Source organism: Sodiomyces alcalophilus (genome assembly GCF_042370955.1).
Source record: "Sodiomyces alcalophilus JCM 7366 unplaced genomic scaffold ACRALscaffold_1, whole genome shotgun sequence".
Lineage (NCBI taxonomy): Eukaryota > Fungi > Ascomycota > Sordariomycetes > Glomerellales > Plectosphaerellaceae > Sodiomyces > Sodiomyces alcalophilus.
The window spans coordinates 1947951-1966517 of NW_027263532.1; the positions used below are offsets into that span (position 1 = coordinate 1947951).

The window sequence follows — 18567 nt, forward strand, 5'->3', positions numbered from 1 at the left end:
ATCACGACAAACTCGCCGGGTCGCCAATGGACGACGACAAGCCATGCGACAGAAGCCCGAAAAAGATAAACATAGCAAAAACGACATAGTTTCTCCCAACGCCATCGCAAAGACGTCCACCATGTCGAAGCTGTCTCCCGGCCTCAAGGCCCTCTTGAATGCGCCCTTTGCGCGACCAGATCCCACGCCCGCGCCCGCTCGCATTCGCGACCTGTTCCAGGCCATCGCGCGTGATGCCGCGAAGCGCAACGTCGGCTTTAAGCCATGGATGGCTCTGTCTGTACGTTTCTGCCCTCTACTCTTCTTATTACTTTCCTTTTCTCTTCTTTTCTTTCCTCGCTAACACCCCCCAGAGCGCGGCCAGCTTTACCCTCAACTCCCCCGAATCCCTCACCATCCTCCACGACGTCGCCTCCTCCTCATCATCACCACGCCCGCTATCCCCCGTCCAAACAGCCGAACTGATCCGCGAAGTCGGCCTCAAATGCATCTCCTTCAACGGCATCCCGCGCTCCATCAACTGCCTCAACGCCTTCCACGCCTCGCTCCCCGCAGAAATCACCTCGCAGCTCGAGACCGCCCCCTCGCGCGCGCCCACACCGGACCTCCTCCCGTCCATGACCCGCCGCGGCCGCGCCCTCTGGGACAGCGTCTACCGCCCCTACGAGCGGAAACTGGTCGCCAAGCTGGCTACCTCGCACCCGGACTTGCCCGTGCATATCCTCCACAGCCACTACGCCGCGCTTCTTTCCGACCCGGATGCCGCTTCTCGGGGTGGTCTGGCGTCGACGGGCCGCATTTTGACGAGTTTGATTGCGATTGCTTGTCTCCGTGCGCAGACTGGGGTTGGGCCGCAGGTTCTGAGCCATGTGTTTGGCCTACGGAAGGCGATAGAGGATGGTTCGTACAAGGAGCCTGGCCAGGAGGTCGTGGAGGGCGCGGAATGGTTGGCGGGGGATGAGGGGAGCGAGTGGATTTTGAGGACGGTAGATTCTATTTCGGAGGTTCTGGGTGGTGGGAACTTTGCGAGGGTCCCCCAGTCGAAGTTGTGAGCCATGACAGCATCATTGGAATGAATGCATAGTATACATGAGACATATATTCAGAGAGGCATCAGATACGCACGGATATAGCATACTGGACACTGTATGAATATCGAGTCAAATTCCCGAGTTTCTAATGACACGTTATCATTGTCCATGTTCTATATATACATGTAGCATCTCTATCATCATTCCATCAACTTCAAGTCGTTGGCCACAGTAAACTCGGCATCCGTCTTGGCCCTCACCTCCTCCACCTCCACGCCCGCCGCAATCTCCGTCAAGGTCAAGGTGCCAGCCTCTCGATCCACCTGGAACACGCACAGATCGGTAATAATGGTGCTGACGACCCTCGCGCCCGTCAAAGGCAAGCTACACCTCCTCACAATCTTGGGACTGCCGTCCCTGGCCACATGATCCGTGGCCACCACAATCTTGGTCTTGTCCGGGTTGCTCACCAGGTCCATGGCGCCGCCCATGCCCTTCATCACCTTGCCCGGGATCATGTAGTTGGCCAGGTCACCCGCAGCACTGACCTGCAGGGCCCCGAGGACCGACACGTCGACGTGCCCGCCGCGGATCATGCCGAACGATTCGGCCGAGTCGAACGTGGCCGCGCCGGGCACAAGCGTCACCGTCTCCTTCCCGGCGTTGACAATGTCCGCGTCCGCTTCGGCTTCTGTGGCGGGGTAGGCGCCCATGCCCAGTATGCCGTTTTCGGATTGCAGCCACACTTTCCTCTCTGGCGGGAGGAAGGAGGGCGCGAGGGTCGGGAGTCCTATGCCTAGGTTTACGTAGTAGCCTTCCTTTAGCTCTTGCGCTGTTCGGCGCGCAATGCGGTCGCGCGAAGAAGAGGAAGGGGAGGAAGACGGGGAAGAGTCGGGGGAGCGGAGCTTGAGAATGTCAAACTTCTTGGGTTCGGTGGCGGGAACGATGCGGTCGACGAAGATGCCGGGGAGGTCGACATGGTTGGGGTCGATGGACCCCGTGGGCACAATGTTCTCGGCTTCAACGATGGTCAGTTGGGCCGCTTTGGCCATGATGGGACCGAAGGCTTTTGTGGTGTATCTTCCCAAACCCATCGCGTCAGTTACTTGCTAAAGGAATGAGAAGAAAAGGGGGGAAGGCTGTCACAAACCGAAACACGCAGTTCCCTGCCTCGTCAACCTTCCAGGCGCGCAGGATGGCCACGTCGCCCGGAAGAGCCGTCTCCATGAGGTACGTCTTGCCGTTAAACTCCCTCGACTCGCGGGGTGTCCCGCGTTCGAGGACTTTGCCTGAAGCGTGGAGCCGGACGGGAATGTCGCCTGTCTGAAGAAGCGAGTCTGAAAGTCATTTGCCGAACGTCAACATTCTCTTCTCGGACAACCAACCCATTCTCGTCTCTGAATAAGGACATGCAACATACGCGCTCCAGTCGGGGTAAAGAAAGCAGGGATACCAGCGCCGGCGGCCCGGATGCGCTCCGCCAGAGTTCCCTGCGGACATAGCTCGACACCAATCTCGCCGGTGAGGTACTTTTTCTCAAGAAGCTTGTTGTTTCCTAGGAACGACAGTACGAGGCGCTTCAGCTGGCCCGACTTGACGAGCACGGCGAGGCCGCCGACGTCTTCCTTGCCCGCGTTGTTCGATACGGCGGTGAGGGAGTGGAGAGAGTCGCGGCGGCGCGCGAGGGCCGTGATGAGGGTTTCTGCGGGACGGAGGACGGGAGATTCAGCGTCAATCTGGGCAACTTGGGCCTGGGAGTCCGAAGCATACCTGCGACACCACAGAGGCCGAAACCTGAGCTCAGGATGGTAGAGCCGCTCTTGATATCTGCAACGGCCGAGTCTGCCGAGTCAAACAGCTTGGATTCGCCTCTCTTTGCTGCCGCCCTCGGGGCTGACCATCGTGTCTTGCTCGTGGCGAACGTTCGGAGGCGAGCAGGACCGTCTAGACCGTCTTTCCCCGCGAAGAATCTCGGGGGCAGCTGGTATGTTGCTGGTCGTAGCGCAATGGAAGCCCGAACGCTGAGGCGCAGGCGGGAGATTTGAGTCCTTCTCATGGTTTCGAAGTGTCGGAGAAGAGGAGAGCGGCAGACGGGCAGTGACTGTCCGAAAGATGCGGCAAAACTTGTTGTCGCAAGTGTTGGAACAAGGGGCGCAGGATTTTATTGAGGCAAACCGGACATCGTCCTGCGGGGCCCGGACGGTTGAGCAGCGCTTCCTTGACTTCGGTCTGAAGAATGGAGAATTATGTAGATGCCCTTTCCGGTGACGGTATGAGTGGTGGATGTTGTCGGGGAAAAGTAAGGACGCAGACGAGTCGGAGGACATCGGCATCGTCACATCGGGGACAAAAGTAGACTCCGGGCATGGAACGCCGAAGATTATCGGCTACCGGAATTGCTTCCCGTTCAGCTCGGGCCCTCGGGGTAATAGAACATAGAAACAAGAAGCCAAGCCGAACCCCTGAATTTATTCTGTTTCTTTCCTGTCGCACTCCTGGTGCAGAACGATACAACACTCTCATCCCACGGTCTACTTAGATCTCCCCGGCATCACTGCGCACTCAGACCAGGCCAAGGCATATCGTGGCATCTTCTCTGCACGCCGAGACTCGGCTTTCCAAATTCCCGGGATAAGCACTGTTACGTCGGGCCAATGGTGCGCATTAGCTATGCGCTGTTCGACCCAGCAGGACAGTTCATCCCGGATTCAGTCTATAATTACATGTACGCTTTACCAGCTGCCAAAACAAACGGTGATAAACCCGACCAACCCAGGCACCCTCCTCCGTCATTACAAGCAACGATACTCCTAATCCGAGTCGGAAGACGAACTGCTCGAGCTTGAAGATGAGCCACTACCAAAGCCGCGCTTCTTATTCTTCTTCTTCATCTTCTTGAGCATCTTCTCCTCCTTGCTCTTCTTCTTCTTGTTCTTCTTCTTTTTCTTTCCGTCCTTACTCCTATGGACTGTCAGTAATCGGAAGAAGAGGAGAGGGCACGGGGACAAGAAAAGAAACGACTTACTCAAACTTGTTCTCCAGCATATTCGCCCCAATCGCTCCCACCGCCGCTCCCGCCACAGCACCCAGCGTGCCTCCCCCCATCTTGTGTCCAGCCCAACCACCCATGCCGCCGCCCACAAGCGTCGCGCCGAGCCCCCGGTCATCATGACCCGGTGCGCCGCCCGGACCATAGCCGTATCCTTGCCCATGCGTCCCTGGAGGATACTGTCCTTGATTTTGTGGTGGGTATCCCGGCGCGCCGCCCGGGGGAGCGCCGTAGTGCTGAGGCGGCCCGGGTGGGTAGGGAGAAGGCGACTGGTACCCCGGCGCATAACCGTGGGGCGGTTGCGGGGACGCAGAGTGGTGGCCCGGTGGAGGCCGGTAGGGCTCGTAGGAGCGGTGGGGCGGGTTGGGATGGTCACCGTAGGAAGCATGGCCATAGTGCTGCTGCTGTTGAGGGGGGAGTGGCGACGGGGGAGCGCCGTAGGCCTGCTGCGGTCCTGGGCTGGGCGACATGTAGGGCGGCGTTGGTTGGTTCGAATGGTGCTGCTGGAGAGCGAGCAAAATACGCCCGTCGCATTAGCGGTTGCGCAAATCGATCCATCAATGGGAGTCGCATCGCGATTGCGACACTGCTTACCTGGGGAGGATACCCTCCATGGCTAGAGGGAGGTCCCTGGGAGGAATATTGGCCTTGTTGGCTCCAGCCGGCGCCTTGACCAGATTGTTGGTGGCCGCCGCCGCCGTAGTAATCGCTCGACGCCATTTGCGATTTTGATTTTCGGTGCTACTGTAATGTCGTGCGGTTCGATCGGGAAAATGTCGCTAGCCTCGGGTCTTCTTGGAGATGGCAGAGATGATGCTTTGCGATCAAGTTGGGTGGGATGGAAGAGCGAGGACTAAGAGTTCAAGTTTGGTCTCGTCCCGGGTCTGTCGCATGATTCCAGGACAGATCGCCGCTGATAAATGGCCTGGATCCTACGCTGTCTGTCATTCCGCATGGCATGTGCCGTCGCCGCACCAATTAATTGGGAACACCAGCTTTGCACTGCCCCAGAAGCTCCATCATCCGTTGGTCATCACGCCCACATGTCACCTGGTGCTGCCAATGAAAGTCGGTTGCTGATTTTGGTCGGAGCTTGGATCCCTCCCTGAGGCGTGCGCCCCTGAACACTACGGGACGTGAAGCTTCTGAACTACCTGGAGGAGGGGAATTTATTCCTGATGCCCAACCGTTTCTTATCATATTGAAACTGGCTTTGCTTGGGCTTCGCTTCTTTCATGCGAGTATTCGACTTGTTCTCTACCTCCCCTTTTTTCTTTTCTTTTTTCTTTTCCTAGACAAAGACCCTCCCCCATCCCTTCACCTTTCAGCGATGCCGAGGTCCTTCATCAGCCTCTGTAATCTCGATGCCTATGTATCCTCCTTATGAACTGGAACAAGGCACACTTGGCGAGCACGCTGTATGCTTCTTGTCCATCCTTTCAGATGCATCATACGGAAGCCTATTTCCAAATCTCATTCTTTGTATTGTTCCCTCACAATGTCATTGAGAAACGGAGTCTGGGCTGAACTAGACTACCCTTGATTCCTTTCTTCTCCCTCTATCCTTCACCCGTACAAAGACATTGTTAAGACGATAGACTCTTATATAAAGATTGCTGGGCCCTGGCTCGATATGCTGCTCATCACAACCACAGCAGCCACAACAACGTCAAACACCATAGAACCAACCACCGAAACTCAAAATGTCCATCATCGCCTGGGCCCTCGAATTCCTCGACAGAATGGAAGTCAGAGACTCTCAGCTCGCGGCAAGCTGGAAGTTCTGCCTCACCAAGAAAGGAAAGCCCGTCGTCTTCGGCCACATGCGGGAGAAAGTAGCCGTCCTGTTTCAGGACCACTGCCAGGACCTCTTCACCTTCGATCCCAAGAGGAAACACATGATTCCCAGAAAAGAGCGTTCAGCAAGGGAGCTCGAGCAGACGTTCAAAACCGCCTTGGACAGGCTCTTCGAGGCCGACAAAGCCCGCTGGGGCAACAGGCGGCCCAAACATGACGCTGACAATCTGTCCCCCGTATTAGGTGCGTCCATCCCCTTCTCGATGCCTTCTGACCTCGTCTCTCTTCTAGGAATCGTCACCAGCGGGGCGCACTTGAACGTCTTCCACGGTAAGGGCAGCGGCATGAAGATCTGGCTGATGAGGCGCGGGCCCAGCATGTCCTCCTACCCCAACGTGTACGACCAGCTCGTGGCTGGGGGGACGGAACCTACAAAGGATGCCGACGGAGGCGCCACTATCCGCCGGGAGGCATCCGAGGAGATTGAGAACTGGGAGGCCAAGTTCCCCCGCTGGAGGGAGACCATGACAACGCCTGCATCCACGCTGCAATATCACTTTGTCAACCCTTCCAAGGTCCACCCTCTTCCGAAGCCACACATGCGAGGTATGTATGAGCCGGGCATCCGATACGTTTTTGATTACGAGGTAAGTGACCCACAGGAAGACTTTTGGGCGGCTGAGTCGCGCATGACTGTTGCAGGTCCGTTTTCCGTGTCCGAGGTCGAGGCCTTTTTGAAAGGTAATCAGTTTAAGCCCAACTGCGCTCTTGTTATGGTCGACTTTTTGATGCGGAAAGGAGCCATCTCGCCCGGTATCCAGGGTTATGAGGATCTCAAGAACAGACTGGCCCGGAAGCTGCCTTTTGACACTACTTATCACAGCCTGTGAGTACAGAGACCGTAAGATATAAACGAAAGGGGGGAAAGGGAACCTAGGTACGTATTTACAGCGTTTTATCATTATTCTTCATTCCTCTCTACAGCTAATTGCCGGCGCAGAATCCGCGAATCAGTATAATAGGTAAGTACATTTCCCCCATGTTTAAGCGCCAACTTGATCATAGACTACTCCAAATCAAACTTGACAGTCAAGGTACTCATTAGTGTTTTCCTCTTTTCTAAACCGAGGCAAGTACCTAGTACGGAAAGAGTTCTAGATTCTTGTCGTTCAGTGGCGGACGTGTTGGGGTCTTCGAGATGTGTACGAATGGATATGGTGATGGACAACGAAGATGATATGGTCGTGGGTGCCGGCTATATGGCCTGGGGTATCCCGTAGCACTCTGTTACTTGGGATTCTCTCTTGTGTATCCACGCATTCTTGCCACGTAAAATAAGAAGTTGAGTAGTAAAAGTTGCATGTTGAAGATACCCCCGCAGAATTACTGTGCCCCGGTCACCCGGCCGGGCCGCGATGTCGCATTCCGGGTCTCGGCGCACCGCCGATGTATGCCGATAACGTGCGTGTTCTGCGTGAAGTTACATCAATACCAAGACAGAACGTACGAATAAATGGACCGAGAGATCCCTGCTAAATCCCAGCCCTATAAGATTTGGCCAGAAATTCCAGAAACCCGCAGAGTGACCAGGCAAGTTGTCTCGGAGAGTGAATGGAGACCCCCACGTCCCCACGTCAGCACCCCCACTCGCCCCGGACTTTAGATGCCGGCCGAGACTCCCCCGGGTCCCTGGGTCTATGTACGAATATAGGTATTTTCGTCCCGTTATATTTTCTGCATACGAATAGATCCGACGTCGAATAATGACTTTCGTTTTCATCAATGCAGCGGTCAATTTCTGTAGCACGGAGCGATCCGGTTGATTATGGGTGGATTTGTTTGCATCCATGAATCAGTTTACCTTTAGTGGCCCTCCTCGACTCCCACGAAATCCAGTCACAGTTGAGGCTTCTCAGGTCTTATGACCGCCGGCATGTTCACTGAGTGAGACGATGTCTGTGGCTCCAGGGGTGCGGATGGGTAAGTAGCCACCTACGTAGCCATTCTTCCCGGGGCGGTGCCCTTTTCTCCCTTTTCCTATAACAGGTTTGCTTTTACTCAGCAATCTCTTCCCTTCTCTGCCCCTCGTATTTTGAGAAAATCACGCTTATCATGACATGAGTCGTGGCCAAATCAATCTCGTGAGCTGGGTTCGTGGGACGGCGGGGATGGGAACAGGAATACTAATTGCCTATCTAGGTAACTCCGTCATGGCGGACTATCTTATCGCTCGCAATCAACGAGAGGCAGTTCGGAGACTATTACTCCGATGTACCGTACCCCGGAGTATTCTCGGTTGACGCGGTCCTGGTGTCCGCATCCACGTCGCCTCTGTCTATCAGTCCCGTCCTCCCGTCCACATCATACCTATCATAATTCTTATATATCCTGGCATGACAGCAAGGCGTATTTACCTTGGAAACATCACCATCCAACCAATCTGTCGCCACTGACTTCTCACTCTCGACAGCGCAATTGTAGCGCTGCGAGATCTGCTCGCCCCCATGTCTCAGACTGCCACCATCGCACGCCCGCCGACCGCCCACACCCTCTCTGGCAAGGGGACCTCCCCCAATTCCCCCGGGACAGACGGCATAGAGCTGGGCCGGTTGGGGAGCGACAATGCGGACGAGAAGAAGGACGTGCCGCGCCCCGATTCCATGTCCAGTCGCCACAATGTAGCAACCGGCGATGGCATGGTGGGCTCGACGGAGGAATGGGGCGTCGGCAGTCCTACGGAGCCACCGGCAGGCCGGACAGCGCATGCGGAGGTTGAGCGGTGGAACTATCCTCGTGGGAATATCATGAGGCTTGCCTTTGCTTTTCTGACTTTTATCATCGCCGGCATGAACGATGCCGCTGTTGGTGTGAGTATAATGCGCACCTATTCAAGAAAGGAACGATTTGAATGAACAACGCTGACCTCAACGCCAGGCCTTGATCCCTTATGTGAGTACATGTACTCTATTATCTACCCTCGCTTCATCGTAGGGCCTACATTGCATCTCTCGACCGTAAAGGGAAAGCAGAACAGATGAACCATTGAGACAATCCAGGGTCTTCACACAGGCCCCCCCTGGATCTATAACTAACACCAACCCACTTGTCCCTCAGCTCGAAGAATACTACGACCTCAACTACACCACCGTCTCCCTCATCTTCCTCACGCCCTTCGTCGGCTACTCCCTCGCGGCCCTCACCAACGCCCGCATCCACGTCACCCTGGGCCAGCGCGGCGTCGGCGTCATGGCGCCCCTCTGCCACATCATCACGTACGCCGTCATCGCCGCCGCCCCGCCCTTCCCCGTCGTCGTGGTCGTCTCGGCCATCAGCGGCTTCGGCAACGGCCTCGCCGACGCCTGCTACTGCGCCTGGGTCGGCGCCATGGACAAGGCCAACCAGATCCAGGGGTTCATGCACGCCTGCTACTCCCTCGGCGCCCTCTTTGCCCCGCTCATCGCCACCTCCATGGTCGTCTCCGCCTCGCTGCCCTGGTATACGTACTACTACCTCATGATCGGCCTGTCGGCTGTCGAGTGGGTTGGATTGACTGTGACTTTTTGGCACAAGACGGGCGCTATCTATCGGGCGGAGCACCCGCGGGATGTCGGTGCGACGGGGGCGGGGACGAAGGATGCGATCAAGTCCAAGGTGACTTGGCTTTGTTCATTGTTTTTCTTTACCTATATGGGTGTTGAGGGTGCGTTCTTTCTTTCTTTCTCTTTTCCTTTTTGTCTATCCCTTTTCGTTCATCTTGCACCCCTTTTATTCCTTTTTATTTTTATTTTTACTTTTATTTGCTAACGTCCAGTAGTCGGCCTCGGAGGCTGGGTCGTAACCTTCATGCTCCGCGTGCGCGACGCCAGCGCCTACGCCTCAGGAATATCCGGCTCCGGCTTCTGGGCCGGCATGGCGGCGGGCCGGGCGGCGCTGGGGTTCGTGACGGAGCGCTTCGGCGAGCGTCTCTGCATCACCATCTACCTGGCCTGCTGCCTGGCGCTGCAGCTCCTCTTCTGGCTGGTGCCGCAGTTTGTCGTGTCGGCCGTCGCCGTCGCCTTCCTGGGCTTCTTCCTCGGTCCCATGTTCCCCGGCGCCGTCATGGTCACCGCCAAGCTGCTGCCAAAGGACATCCACGTCAGCGCCATCGGTTTTGCCATGGCCATCGGTGGCACGGGGGGGACAGTCTTCCCTTTTATCATCGGTGCCGTCGCAGCTAGCCGTGGTGTGTGGGTGCTCCAGCCGATCATTCTGTCGCTCATTGTCGTTGTCGCCATTGTATGGTTCTTGTTTCCGAGAATCAAGAAGAGGGACGAAGATAGCGTGGATGCCACTGAGATGGAGGCACCGTCGTGAAGTGGTCATTAGTGGTTTCATGCTAATTTTTATTGTAATTTTTGGGACGACTCGGCATGGATGAGTCTGGTTTGTCTATGATGAAACTGATATTATGAATGAAATGGGACATTATCTAGAAACTTGACCTCATTCATGGCCAAACCCAACCCGGCTCAGCAATCTATATGTTACATTCCGCTACGCCAAACCCGGATCACTCCCGTACAAACACGCCGGCCATTCCCATGCCAGTACCCACACACATGCTGACCACGCCAACCTCGCCGCCCGAGCGGCCCAGACCATGGAGCAACGTGCTCGTCATACGAGCGCCAGTGGCGCCCAGGGGGTGACCCAGGGCAATGGCGCCGCCATCCGGGTTGACGCGACCGTCCTGCCATGCCTTCTCTAAATCCAGAGCGCGGAGGGAGTAGATGGACTGGGAGGCGAACGCCTCGTTGATCTCCCACCGGTCGACATCCTCGTTCTGCAGCCCCAGCTGGCCCAGTAGCTTGGGGATGGCGACGGCCGGGCCAATACCCATCTCGTCGGGGGCGCAGCCGGCCGTGGCAGCGGCGACGAACTTTCCGATGATATTCCCGCCGAGCCCCAACTCGGTGGCCGTGCTCCGGCGCATCAAAAGCGTAGCGGCCGCACCGTCCGACACCTGCGACGAGTTGCCGGCCGTGCTGGTGCCGTCGGGCTTGAAAGCCGGCTTGAGCTTGGCGAGGCCCTCGAGGCTGGCGCTGGGCCGGATGCCGTCGTCGCTCGTGACCGTCACAGTCTGCTCCTCGCCGACCTTGTTCCCTTGCTTGTCCGTCTCCTGGAACCGCGTGCGGACGGGCACGATCTCCTGGGAGAAGAAGCCTTCCTCGCGCGCCTTGGCGGCCCGGCGGTGGCTCTCGACGGCGAAGGCGTCCTGGTCTTCCCGCGAGACGCCGTAGCGCTCGGCGACGTTCTCGGAAGTGATGCCCATGGGCATGATGCAGTCTCGGGCGTCTTGGACGGGGGAGTCGCGCAGCTCGGGCCAGAGGTCGACGGGGATGGCCCTGCTCCCGTAGTTTCGGGTCATGCTTTCCATTCCGGCACCGATGCCGACGGAGATCATGTCGGTGCGGATTTGCGAGGCGATGAGGGCGATGGATTGGAGGGAGGACGAGCAGGCGCGGTTGACGGTGTAAAAGGAGGTGGTGTTGGGATAGCCGACGTGGTTCATGGGCCATGCGACCGGCCTTTGAGCCTCCGAGCTCTGACAGAACGACGCCGACGGCGACATCGTCAATCTTGGAGGGGTCGAGGTTCGGGTTTGCGTCGAGGGTGGCACGAAGGACGACGGACAAGAGCTCTTCCGGGTAGGCATCTTTCAGCTGGCCTCGATACGAGCGGCAGACCGGTGTCCGTAGGGAAGATAGAATGACGACATCGGATGGGCTCTTCTTGAGGACGTTGGATAGGCCCCGCGGGAGGGACATGCTGGGCGGTAGGACGAGGCTGTTTCTATCGGATGGATCGGGGCGTGGGAGGATCGAGAGGTCAGAGTCGAACTGTCGCTGTCGGCCAAGGAATTGAGATGTAAAAACAATGGGTATCGTGAACTGAAGAACGTCAATGGTGAGAAGAGAAAAGTAGAAGACAAAATAAAGGACGCGAAGGAAGAAAGAAAAGAACAAGTAGAAGAACACCGCCAGTGTGTAAGAGGCAACGGGAAGATTTACTTCCCACTCTGTTCCCGGTGTTGATCGAAGCCGAAAGCGAGAGCCGCTGTGGGGTTATGTGGGGGTGGCAGTTGGAGTCGGCATGGTGCGGGGAAGTCACGCGGAAGGTCACGCGGAAGATCATGTGACTGGATTGTCGCGTCCATATTTCTCCAGGAGTCTAGGACGGCATCCTGGCGACAACATCACCGGACCTTATTCAAAATGATGAGTCGGACACGGGACATACAGATTGTAGCGCCCTCGACACCCACCGCCCGAACCAGTCCTATGCCGTCGCCGCCCCGTTGGACGGATTATCCTCATTGAGGACATGGTCAAAGGCCTCATCCATAATCCGGATCCCCTCCTCAATCTCATCCGGCGTGACCGTCACCGGCGGCGCCAGGCGGAAGACACCTCCCATGCCCGGCAGGTTGACAATGTTACATGACAATCCCAACTCCAGGGCCCGATCCGAGACAGCCTGTCCGAGAACCGAGCCGGGAAGCCGTGTCGCCACGTCCGAAATGATCTCGATACCCTGGAGCAAGCCCTTCCCCCGGACGTCGCCCACGCACCAGTACTTCTCCTTCAGCCTCAAGAGGCCGGCCCGCAGCTGCGCCCCACGCTCGGCCGCCCGTCTGCACACGTCGTCCCGCTCGACAATCTCGAGCACCTTGCCCCCCACCGCCGCCGTGAGCGGGTCGTTGATGTGCGTCGACAGCCACAGGAACCCGGCCTCGAGGCACCCGCGCTCAATCTCCGCCGTCGTGCACACCGCCGCCAGGGGCAGCCCGCACCCCAGCGTCTTGGAGAGCGCGAGGATGTCGGGCACCACGCTGTCCTCGTGCTGGAACGCGAACATCTTGCCCGTGCGGCCCAGGCCCGTCTGCGCCTCGTCGAGGATGAGGAGCATGCCGCGCTTCTTGCACTCCAGGCTCATGCGCCCCAGGTAACCCCCCGCCGGCAGGTCGATGACGCCGCCCGTCGAGAGGATAGGCTCCATGACAAACGCCGCCAGGGACCCCACGCTCTGCCGGTCGATGAGCGACCAGCCGTACGCCAGCTCGGCTTCCCAGTCGTAGGACCCGTCGGGCCTACGGAACGGCGACCGGTACGCGTACGGCGCGGGAAAGACGAGGTGGCCCGGCATGACCGGCCCGCCGTGCTTACGACCGGCTGCGTACGTGGCCGACCCCGCGCCCTGGGTGAGCCCGTGGTAGCTGGCCGAGAAGGCGACAATCTCAAACTTGCCCGTGTAGGCCCTCGCCATCTTAATGGCCGCCTCGATGGTCTCCGACCCGGTGTTGAGGAAGAAGGACTTTTGCAGCGGCCGCGGCAGGAGGCAGCCCAGCCGCTCGGCGAGGTCGACCACGGGGTGCGTGATCATGTTGCAGAGGAGGTGGTCGAGCTGGCCGATGGAGTCCCTGACGGCCTGGACAATCTCCGGGTGGGAGTGGCCCAGGAGGGAGCTCATCTGGCCCGACGTAAAGTCGAGCACGTTCCGGCCCTGGGCGTCGTACAGTCTGGTGCCGTGAGCCTTGGTGACGATGATGGGGGAGTAGGGCACGCCGGTGTTGAAGAGGTATTCATCGCTGCGAGCCCAAAACGACGCGGAGTCGGAAGACATGGCTGGAACTGAGCGGGACAATATGGTCTGAGGTCAAGTTGCAGCACGATATTTGGGACAGAGGATGTGTCTATGAACGGGGGGATACATTCCTGGCCCGTATAAAGCTGACCACAGTGAACCCTCCCCGCGGACGTGCCAGACATCTCCACAACAGTGTCGTATTCACAGGGCCAACTTGAACTAACCTCGATGGCTTGCCGTTAAGGAACTTCTCCGCGCCGCGCGAAACTCTACTCTCCTCGCGGCAGAGGACAGCCCGTCTCGACCTTTACTGTCCGTCCAGTCGTCGTCGCTTGTCAACGGATGGTACACATGTCAGGATGCCACAAATCTCACGACTAGGAAACGGATGAAGAGCAGGCGAATATCGTCCAGTTCTTGTCGCTTACATGATACATCTATGGCTTATTCTATCCACCATCTTTTCCTGCGAGTAATTCCAACATGAACGCTTCAGGTACAAGTGAGTCTCCCGGTTCTCGAGCGCACGGGATGTCAAGCCACCAATCCCCCTTTCATAACGCCCAATTCGGAGCATCATGGTTCTTATGCTATACTCCGCTAAGTAATCGTCTTGTTCTTCATGGCCATCTCATGCTTCTGCGTTTCGTTCTTCATGACAATCGCCCGCTGGTTATTCTTCTTGCTCCTGTCCGTGCTGACAGTGCACGCAGCCGCAATGGTGGCCAGCACGCCAAACGCAATGGCGACGAGGTACACCAGGCGGAAACCCTGGACGTAGGCCGCGCGGGCGGCCTCGATGACGAGGTCGACGAGTTCCGGCGTCGCGCCCGAGACGGCCTCGTAGGCCGCCCGCGTGTTGGTGGCCGCCGCAGCCGTGAGCTCGCCGAGGAGCGACTCGGAATAGGCGACGTCCGAGGCCTCGATGGCGGCCGTCAGCTCGCCGGGGAGCACTTCGTTGAAGCGGTTGGAGTAGATGGCCGTGTAGATGGCCGTGGCCACTGCGCCGCCCAAAGAGGCGGAATGTTCCGGCCAGACCAACGGCGACGCCACTGAAAAGCGACATGTTAGCAGCGGTAAAGTGAAGAGGAAGAGGAAGACGGGGTTCCGTACATGTCAGCTTGGTCATCCAGACCAAAAGACAACATGGTGAAAGAGAGCAGCTGGGGCGGAGTGATGGTCGTCGCAGCCAAGACCACGGTGACGATGGCCTGGGCCTTGTCATCGGCGCCGACGGATGCCATGGATCCGATGAGGGCAGTCTGGACGATGGTGAAGGCAACGAGTTGCCATTTTTCGTTGTGGAGGCGGGAGCAGACGAAGACGACAATCAGACCGGCCACTGGTTGTTTGTTAGTTTCTTTCCCTTTCCTTTCCCTTGGACCATCGTGGGATATTCCAGTCACTACTTACACCAGGTACCGCAAGAGAAAATAATGGCGTAGACACCTCGCATGATGATCTGGTCCTCCGGAATGAAGAAGGCTTGCGACTGTCGAGGCCAGAGCACGTTCATGCTGTAGTAGAGCATACCGCCGACGAAGCAGACGACGATGACCATGTCGAACCTGGTCTGGTCAGTACAACACATCGCTCAACCTCAACTTCAACTCGACGACCTTTGCATGAATCGCATCAGCGAGGGACCACTTACTCTCGGACCTTCCGGAACAGCTTGGGCGGGAACAGGGGGTACTTTAGCGGAGCATAGGCACACCACAAGCCGACGGCAATGAAGCAACATCCGCCGACTATAATAGGTGCCAACGTCCCGGGATGCGTCCAGGGGTAAGTACGGCCACCAAAGTTCACACCGACAAGGAAGAGGGCACCGCCGGAGAGGAAGAGGAAGACGCCAACCCAGTCCATCTGCTTGACGAGCTCCCACTTGGTCTTGCCGTCCTCGCCGTGCTTCATGGAAAAGTCGGGCGGGTTGTAGAAGAAGAAGAGCATGACGAACGCGAAGCAGTGGAACGAGAAGAGGTACCAGTAGGCGCCCCTCCAGCCAATGTCCTGGTAGGCGATGAAGGCGTAGCTGATGACAGGGCTGGAGAAGGCGATGGCGAGACTGATGTCCAGGCCGCCGACGGCCATGACGCGGTACCGGTTGGGAACCACCTCCTGGACGCAGGCGTAGCAGAGTTCCTGGAAGCCGGAGCCGACGCCAAAGAGGGCACCGGAGGCGATCATCTGGTTGATGCTCTTACCGTTGGCGCCCACGAGGCAGCCGGCGATGGAGATGAGGGCGCCCGTCATCATGAAGTAGCGCCGGCCGAAGATGTCCGAGAGGCGACCGCCGATGGAGACGATGAGCGAGGCGCCAAAGGTCCAGTTGAGCGTGATCCAGGTCGAGTTGGGGTCGGGGCCCAGTTCGGCGTTGATGTAGCCCAGCGTCGTGGCGGGGATGAGCATGGACATGATGTAGGCGTTGATCTGGCCGCACATGGCCTAGTTGAGGAGAGTGAAGAGTTAGTCGAACAGTCTAACGTGTATCGGAACGCCGAACTGGCAGTGAAACAAGGGAATCACGTACGATGTAGGCCAGAATAGCCTCCTTGGTGAGCTTCCCAGAATTCGGATCCTCATAGTCCGCGGACACGGCAACAGTGGCATGCTCAATCTGGTTGTGCGTCTCCTTCTCGTTCATGTCGACGTGGCCGTCCGAGTCGGAGTGCTGCGGCGCCGTGGCGGGCGCTGGAGAGATGGCCATTGCTGCGGTCTCTGCTGTCTGGACTATATCCGACTTGACAGCTCAGAGTTGAGAGAGTGGAACAAATGGGTTTGATAGACAGAGGGGAGAAGAATGGGTTTGCCTGTAGCCCGTTCTCTGTTAAGACAGAGATCCCTCTCAAGGACAATCAAGGCAATAGAAGAAGAGGACTGGTCCACTGGATAGCTAAACAACAGAGCATAGAACAGCAGTGGCCTATATACCTGGATGCTGTCCTCCTGCGTCCTATGCAAAAACGTGGAGGCGGGCCAGATTGGTGTAAGCTGGGGAACTGGGCCCTTGGGTCCCACCCCCGGGAGCATATTTCCATGGTGACAAGTCGTCATCCGGAACTGGGTCCGCTGGCCACCACCATTGGGACGATACTAGGAAGTGGCATTGTGGGATACCGTGTCTGCGGAGACAGACTACAGGGTTCTATGACTATGGGGTAGGTGGCTCGCATCGTGAGAAGGAGATGAGCATCAGATCAAATTCCTTGCCAGAAGTGTTGCGTCTTCTCGACCGAGCTTTCCCGGCTCATCCCTCCCCCAAAGGGTCACAGGGTGGCACATGTCTGTCTGTGCGTGAACGCCACTCCCCTGGCGGGCCTTTCCAGGGCGGCAAGTCTCGAATCTCTCGACGCCTCGATGCCGTCCCGTTTTGGACTCCAAGCTCTGCCAGCTTTCCATGTGCCGAAAAGAACCACCCCGCACAAATCTGGGGATGTGGACGATGGTGGCAGTCCAAGATGCCTCTAAGGGTCGCTAAAGGTTAGTCTGACCTGAGTAGCGTTGCACTAATATCAGAGTGCCCGCTTGCCGTGGGGAAGTTGTTTGCTGATCCGCAAAAGGTTTCCCGAGGAAGACCAGGGGTAGCTATTTCAGGGGAGCTGGAGAAACCTGGCCAACTCGGCAACCTGAGAGGCCAGAACATAATAGGGAGAAGGGGAGCAGGAAACGACACAGAGTTCACTAAGAGTCCAGACTATGACGGATGGTTCCGATTTCACATCAGTGTAAATATTTCCGAAGTTACACACACCACAGCATTTCCTTCTGCAGCCGTTTTAAGTGGCACAAGAAAGGAGGAGAAAGAAGAAGCAGTCAATAAACGAAAGAAACAGAAGAGGGGAAAGCAAGCACCTAAGGAAAAGAAAGAAAGAAAGAGTGCGAGCGAGAGAGAAGGAATCAAAACCACATCGTGCACACAACACACTTCACAATGACACGAGTCGTCGTCTTTGGAGCATCAGGCGTGCAAGGGGCTGCCCAAGTGGCCGCCCTCGCCCGCGCCGGCCACCACCCCGTCGCCGTCAGCCGCAACCCCAAACCTCTCACCATTGACGGGAACCCCATCGAGACCTTCGCCGCCGACTTTACAGACGAGCAGGCCATCGCCAGGGCCCTCGAGGGCGCGGAGGTCATCTTCCTGAATCTGCCGTCGACGTCCTTCCAGCCAGCCGAGCCCGTTTTGGCTGGCGCCCGCACCGTGGCGTCTGCCGCCGCCCAAACGCCATCCGTGCGGCTCGTCGTGTTCAACACGAGCATGCCTGTCCCGGAAGAAAAACGGGGCATCAAGGCCCAAGACGACCGCGTCGACATCCGCCGCATCCTGCGCGACGCCGGGCTCCCTGTCATCTCCATCCAGCCCGTGGTCTTCCTCGACAACCTGCTCGAAGGGTGGGCGTACCCTCCCATCGCCGAGCGCTCGACCATTGTCTACTGCCACAAGCCCGACCTCGAGGTGTCGTGGATCTGCCACCACGACGTCGCCCAGCTCATGATGGCCAGCATGGACAAGCCGCACCTGGCGGGCCGGAACATCCCCGTCGGCGGGCCCGAGACGGTGCGGCTGGAGGAGCTGGCCGCGAAGCTCTCCCGCGCCTGGGAACGGCCCCTGGCCTACGAGAACCAGACGGTGGACGACTTTTGTGACAAGATCAGCGCGTCCATGCGGGAGAGGGCTGGCATTGACGCGGATCGGATCATCAAGCAGATGCACAAGGCCTATACCCACTACAACGAGTCGCCCGAGAAGCCCTTCAAGATTGATATGGGCCCTGTGCTGAAGGAACTGCCTGCTACGCTGACGCCTATTGAGGAATGGGGGAGGAGGACCAAGCACAGGTTGCCGGATCCTCCCAAGGCATAAGTCCAGGGGTCAAGAAATATGACACGGTTTTTCCTTGGGATTCTCGTGCAATCTTTTCGCTCCTTCACGATAATGTAGGTCTCTGTCACGCTGGCGGGAGCCGAGGTGTCATCATTCATGGGTGCAACGAGATGGAAAACCTGAGCCGTGCTTACGCGGACTGCGACGGTGCGACCCGTCGGAGGAATGCAAACGACGAG

General features: G+C 57.7%; 9 protein-coding genes across 9 annotated transcripts; 4 read left to right on the forward strand and 5 right to left on the reverse strand.

Annotated features, from left to right (window-relative positions):
• Window positions 1-121: 121 nt before the first annotated feature.
• Window positions 122-1052, forward strand: ACRALDRAFT_1027919 (uncharacterized protein; the record flags this gene model as incomplete). Its single annotated transcript, XM_071014828.1, has 2 exons — window positions 122-280; window positions 354-1052. The coding sequence occupies 2 exons, from the start codon at window positions 122-124 to the stop codon at window positions 1050-1052; spliced, it is 858 nt and encodes a 285-aa protein (XP_070878943.1).
• Window positions 1053-1231: 179 nt separating this feature from the next.
• ACRALDRAFT_1073988 (uncharacterized protein) lies at window positions 1232-3087 on the reverse strand (the record flags this gene model as incomplete). Its single annotated transcript, XM_071018183.1, has 5 exons — window positions 1232-2111; window positions 2182-2368; window positions 2452-2733; window positions 2802-2909; window positions 2982-3087. 5 exons carry the CDS (start codon window positions 3085-3087, stop codon window positions 1232-1234), a joined length of 1563 nt encoding a protein of 520 aa, XP_070878944.1.
• A 754-nt stretch (window positions 3088-3841) lies between these two features.
• On the reverse strand, window positions 3842-4550 carry ACRALDRAFT_1054148 (uncharacterized protein; the record flags this gene model as incomplete). The annotated part of the gene is made up of 2 exons (XM_071015810.1): window positions 3842-3992; window positions 4057-4550. 2 exons carry the CDS (start codon window positions 4548-4550, stop codon window positions 3842-3844), a joined length of 645 nt encoding a protein of 214 aa, XP_070878945.1.
• An 826-nt stretch (window positions 4551-5376) lies between these two features.
• Window positions 5377-7251, forward strand: ACRALDRAFT_1060100 (uncharacterized protein). The gene has a single exon (XM_071016180.1). It carries the CDS (start codon window positions 5784-5786, stop codon window positions 6765-6767), a length of 984 nt encoding a protein of 327 aa, XP_070878946.1. The 5' UTR covers window positions 5377-5783; the 3' UTR covers window positions 6768-7251.
• Window positions 7252-8381: 1130 nt separating this feature from the next.
• ACRALDRAFT_2024022 (uncharacterized protein) lies at window positions 8382-10230 on the forward strand (the record flags this gene model as incomplete). Its single annotated transcript, XM_071020183.1, has 4 exons — window positions 8382-8744; window positions 8812-8826; window positions 8992-9577; window positions 9692-10230. The coding sequence occupies 4 exons, from the start codon at window positions 8382-8384 to the stop codon at window positions 10228-10230; spliced, it is 1503 nt and encodes a 500-aa protein (XP_070878947.1).
• Window positions 10231-10426: 196 nt separating this feature from the next.
• ACRALDRAFT_2024023 (uncharacterized protein) lies at window positions 10427-11572 on the reverse strand (the record flags this gene model as incomplete). Its single annotated transcript, XM_071020184.1, has 1 exon — window positions 10427-11572. One exon carries the CDS (start codon window positions 11570-11572, stop codon window positions 10427-10429), a length of 1146 nt encoding a protein of 381 aa, XP_070878948.1.
• A 623-nt stretch (window positions 11573-12195) lies between these two features.
• On the reverse strand, window positions 12196-13539 carry ACRALDRAFT_1067389 (uncharacterized protein; the record flags this gene model as incomplete). The annotated part of the gene is made up of 1 exon (XM_071017442.1): window positions 12196-13539. The coding sequence occupies one exon, from the start codon at window positions 13537-13539 to the stop codon at window positions 12196-12198; it is 1344 nt and encodes a 447-aa protein (XP_070878949.1).
• A 308-nt stretch (window positions 13540-13847) lies between these two features.
• Window positions 13848-16361, reverse strand: ACRALDRAFT_2050377 (uncharacterized protein). The gene is made up of 5 exons (XM_071021581.1): window positions 16037-16361; window positions 15158-15951; window positions 14917-15071; window positions 14639-14845; window positions 13848-14555 (listed from the first exon to the last, which is right to left on the reverse strand). The coding sequence occupies exons 1-5, from the start codon at window positions 16211-16213 to the stop codon at window positions 14104-14106; spliced, it is 1785 nt and encodes a 594-aa protein (XP_070878950.1). The 5' UTR covers window positions 16214-16361; the 3' UTR covers window positions 13848-14103.
• Window positions 16362-17437: 1076 nt separating this feature from the next.
• ACRALDRAFT_1079144 (uncharacterized protein) lies at window positions 17438-18367 on the forward strand (the record flags this gene model as incomplete). Its single annotated transcript, XM_071018866.1, has 1 exon — window positions 17438-18367. The coding sequence occupies one exon, from the start codon at window positions 17438-17440 to the stop codon at window positions 18365-18367; it is 930 nt and encodes a 309-aa protein (XP_070878951.1).
• Window positions 18368-18567: the final 200 nt, after the last annotated feature.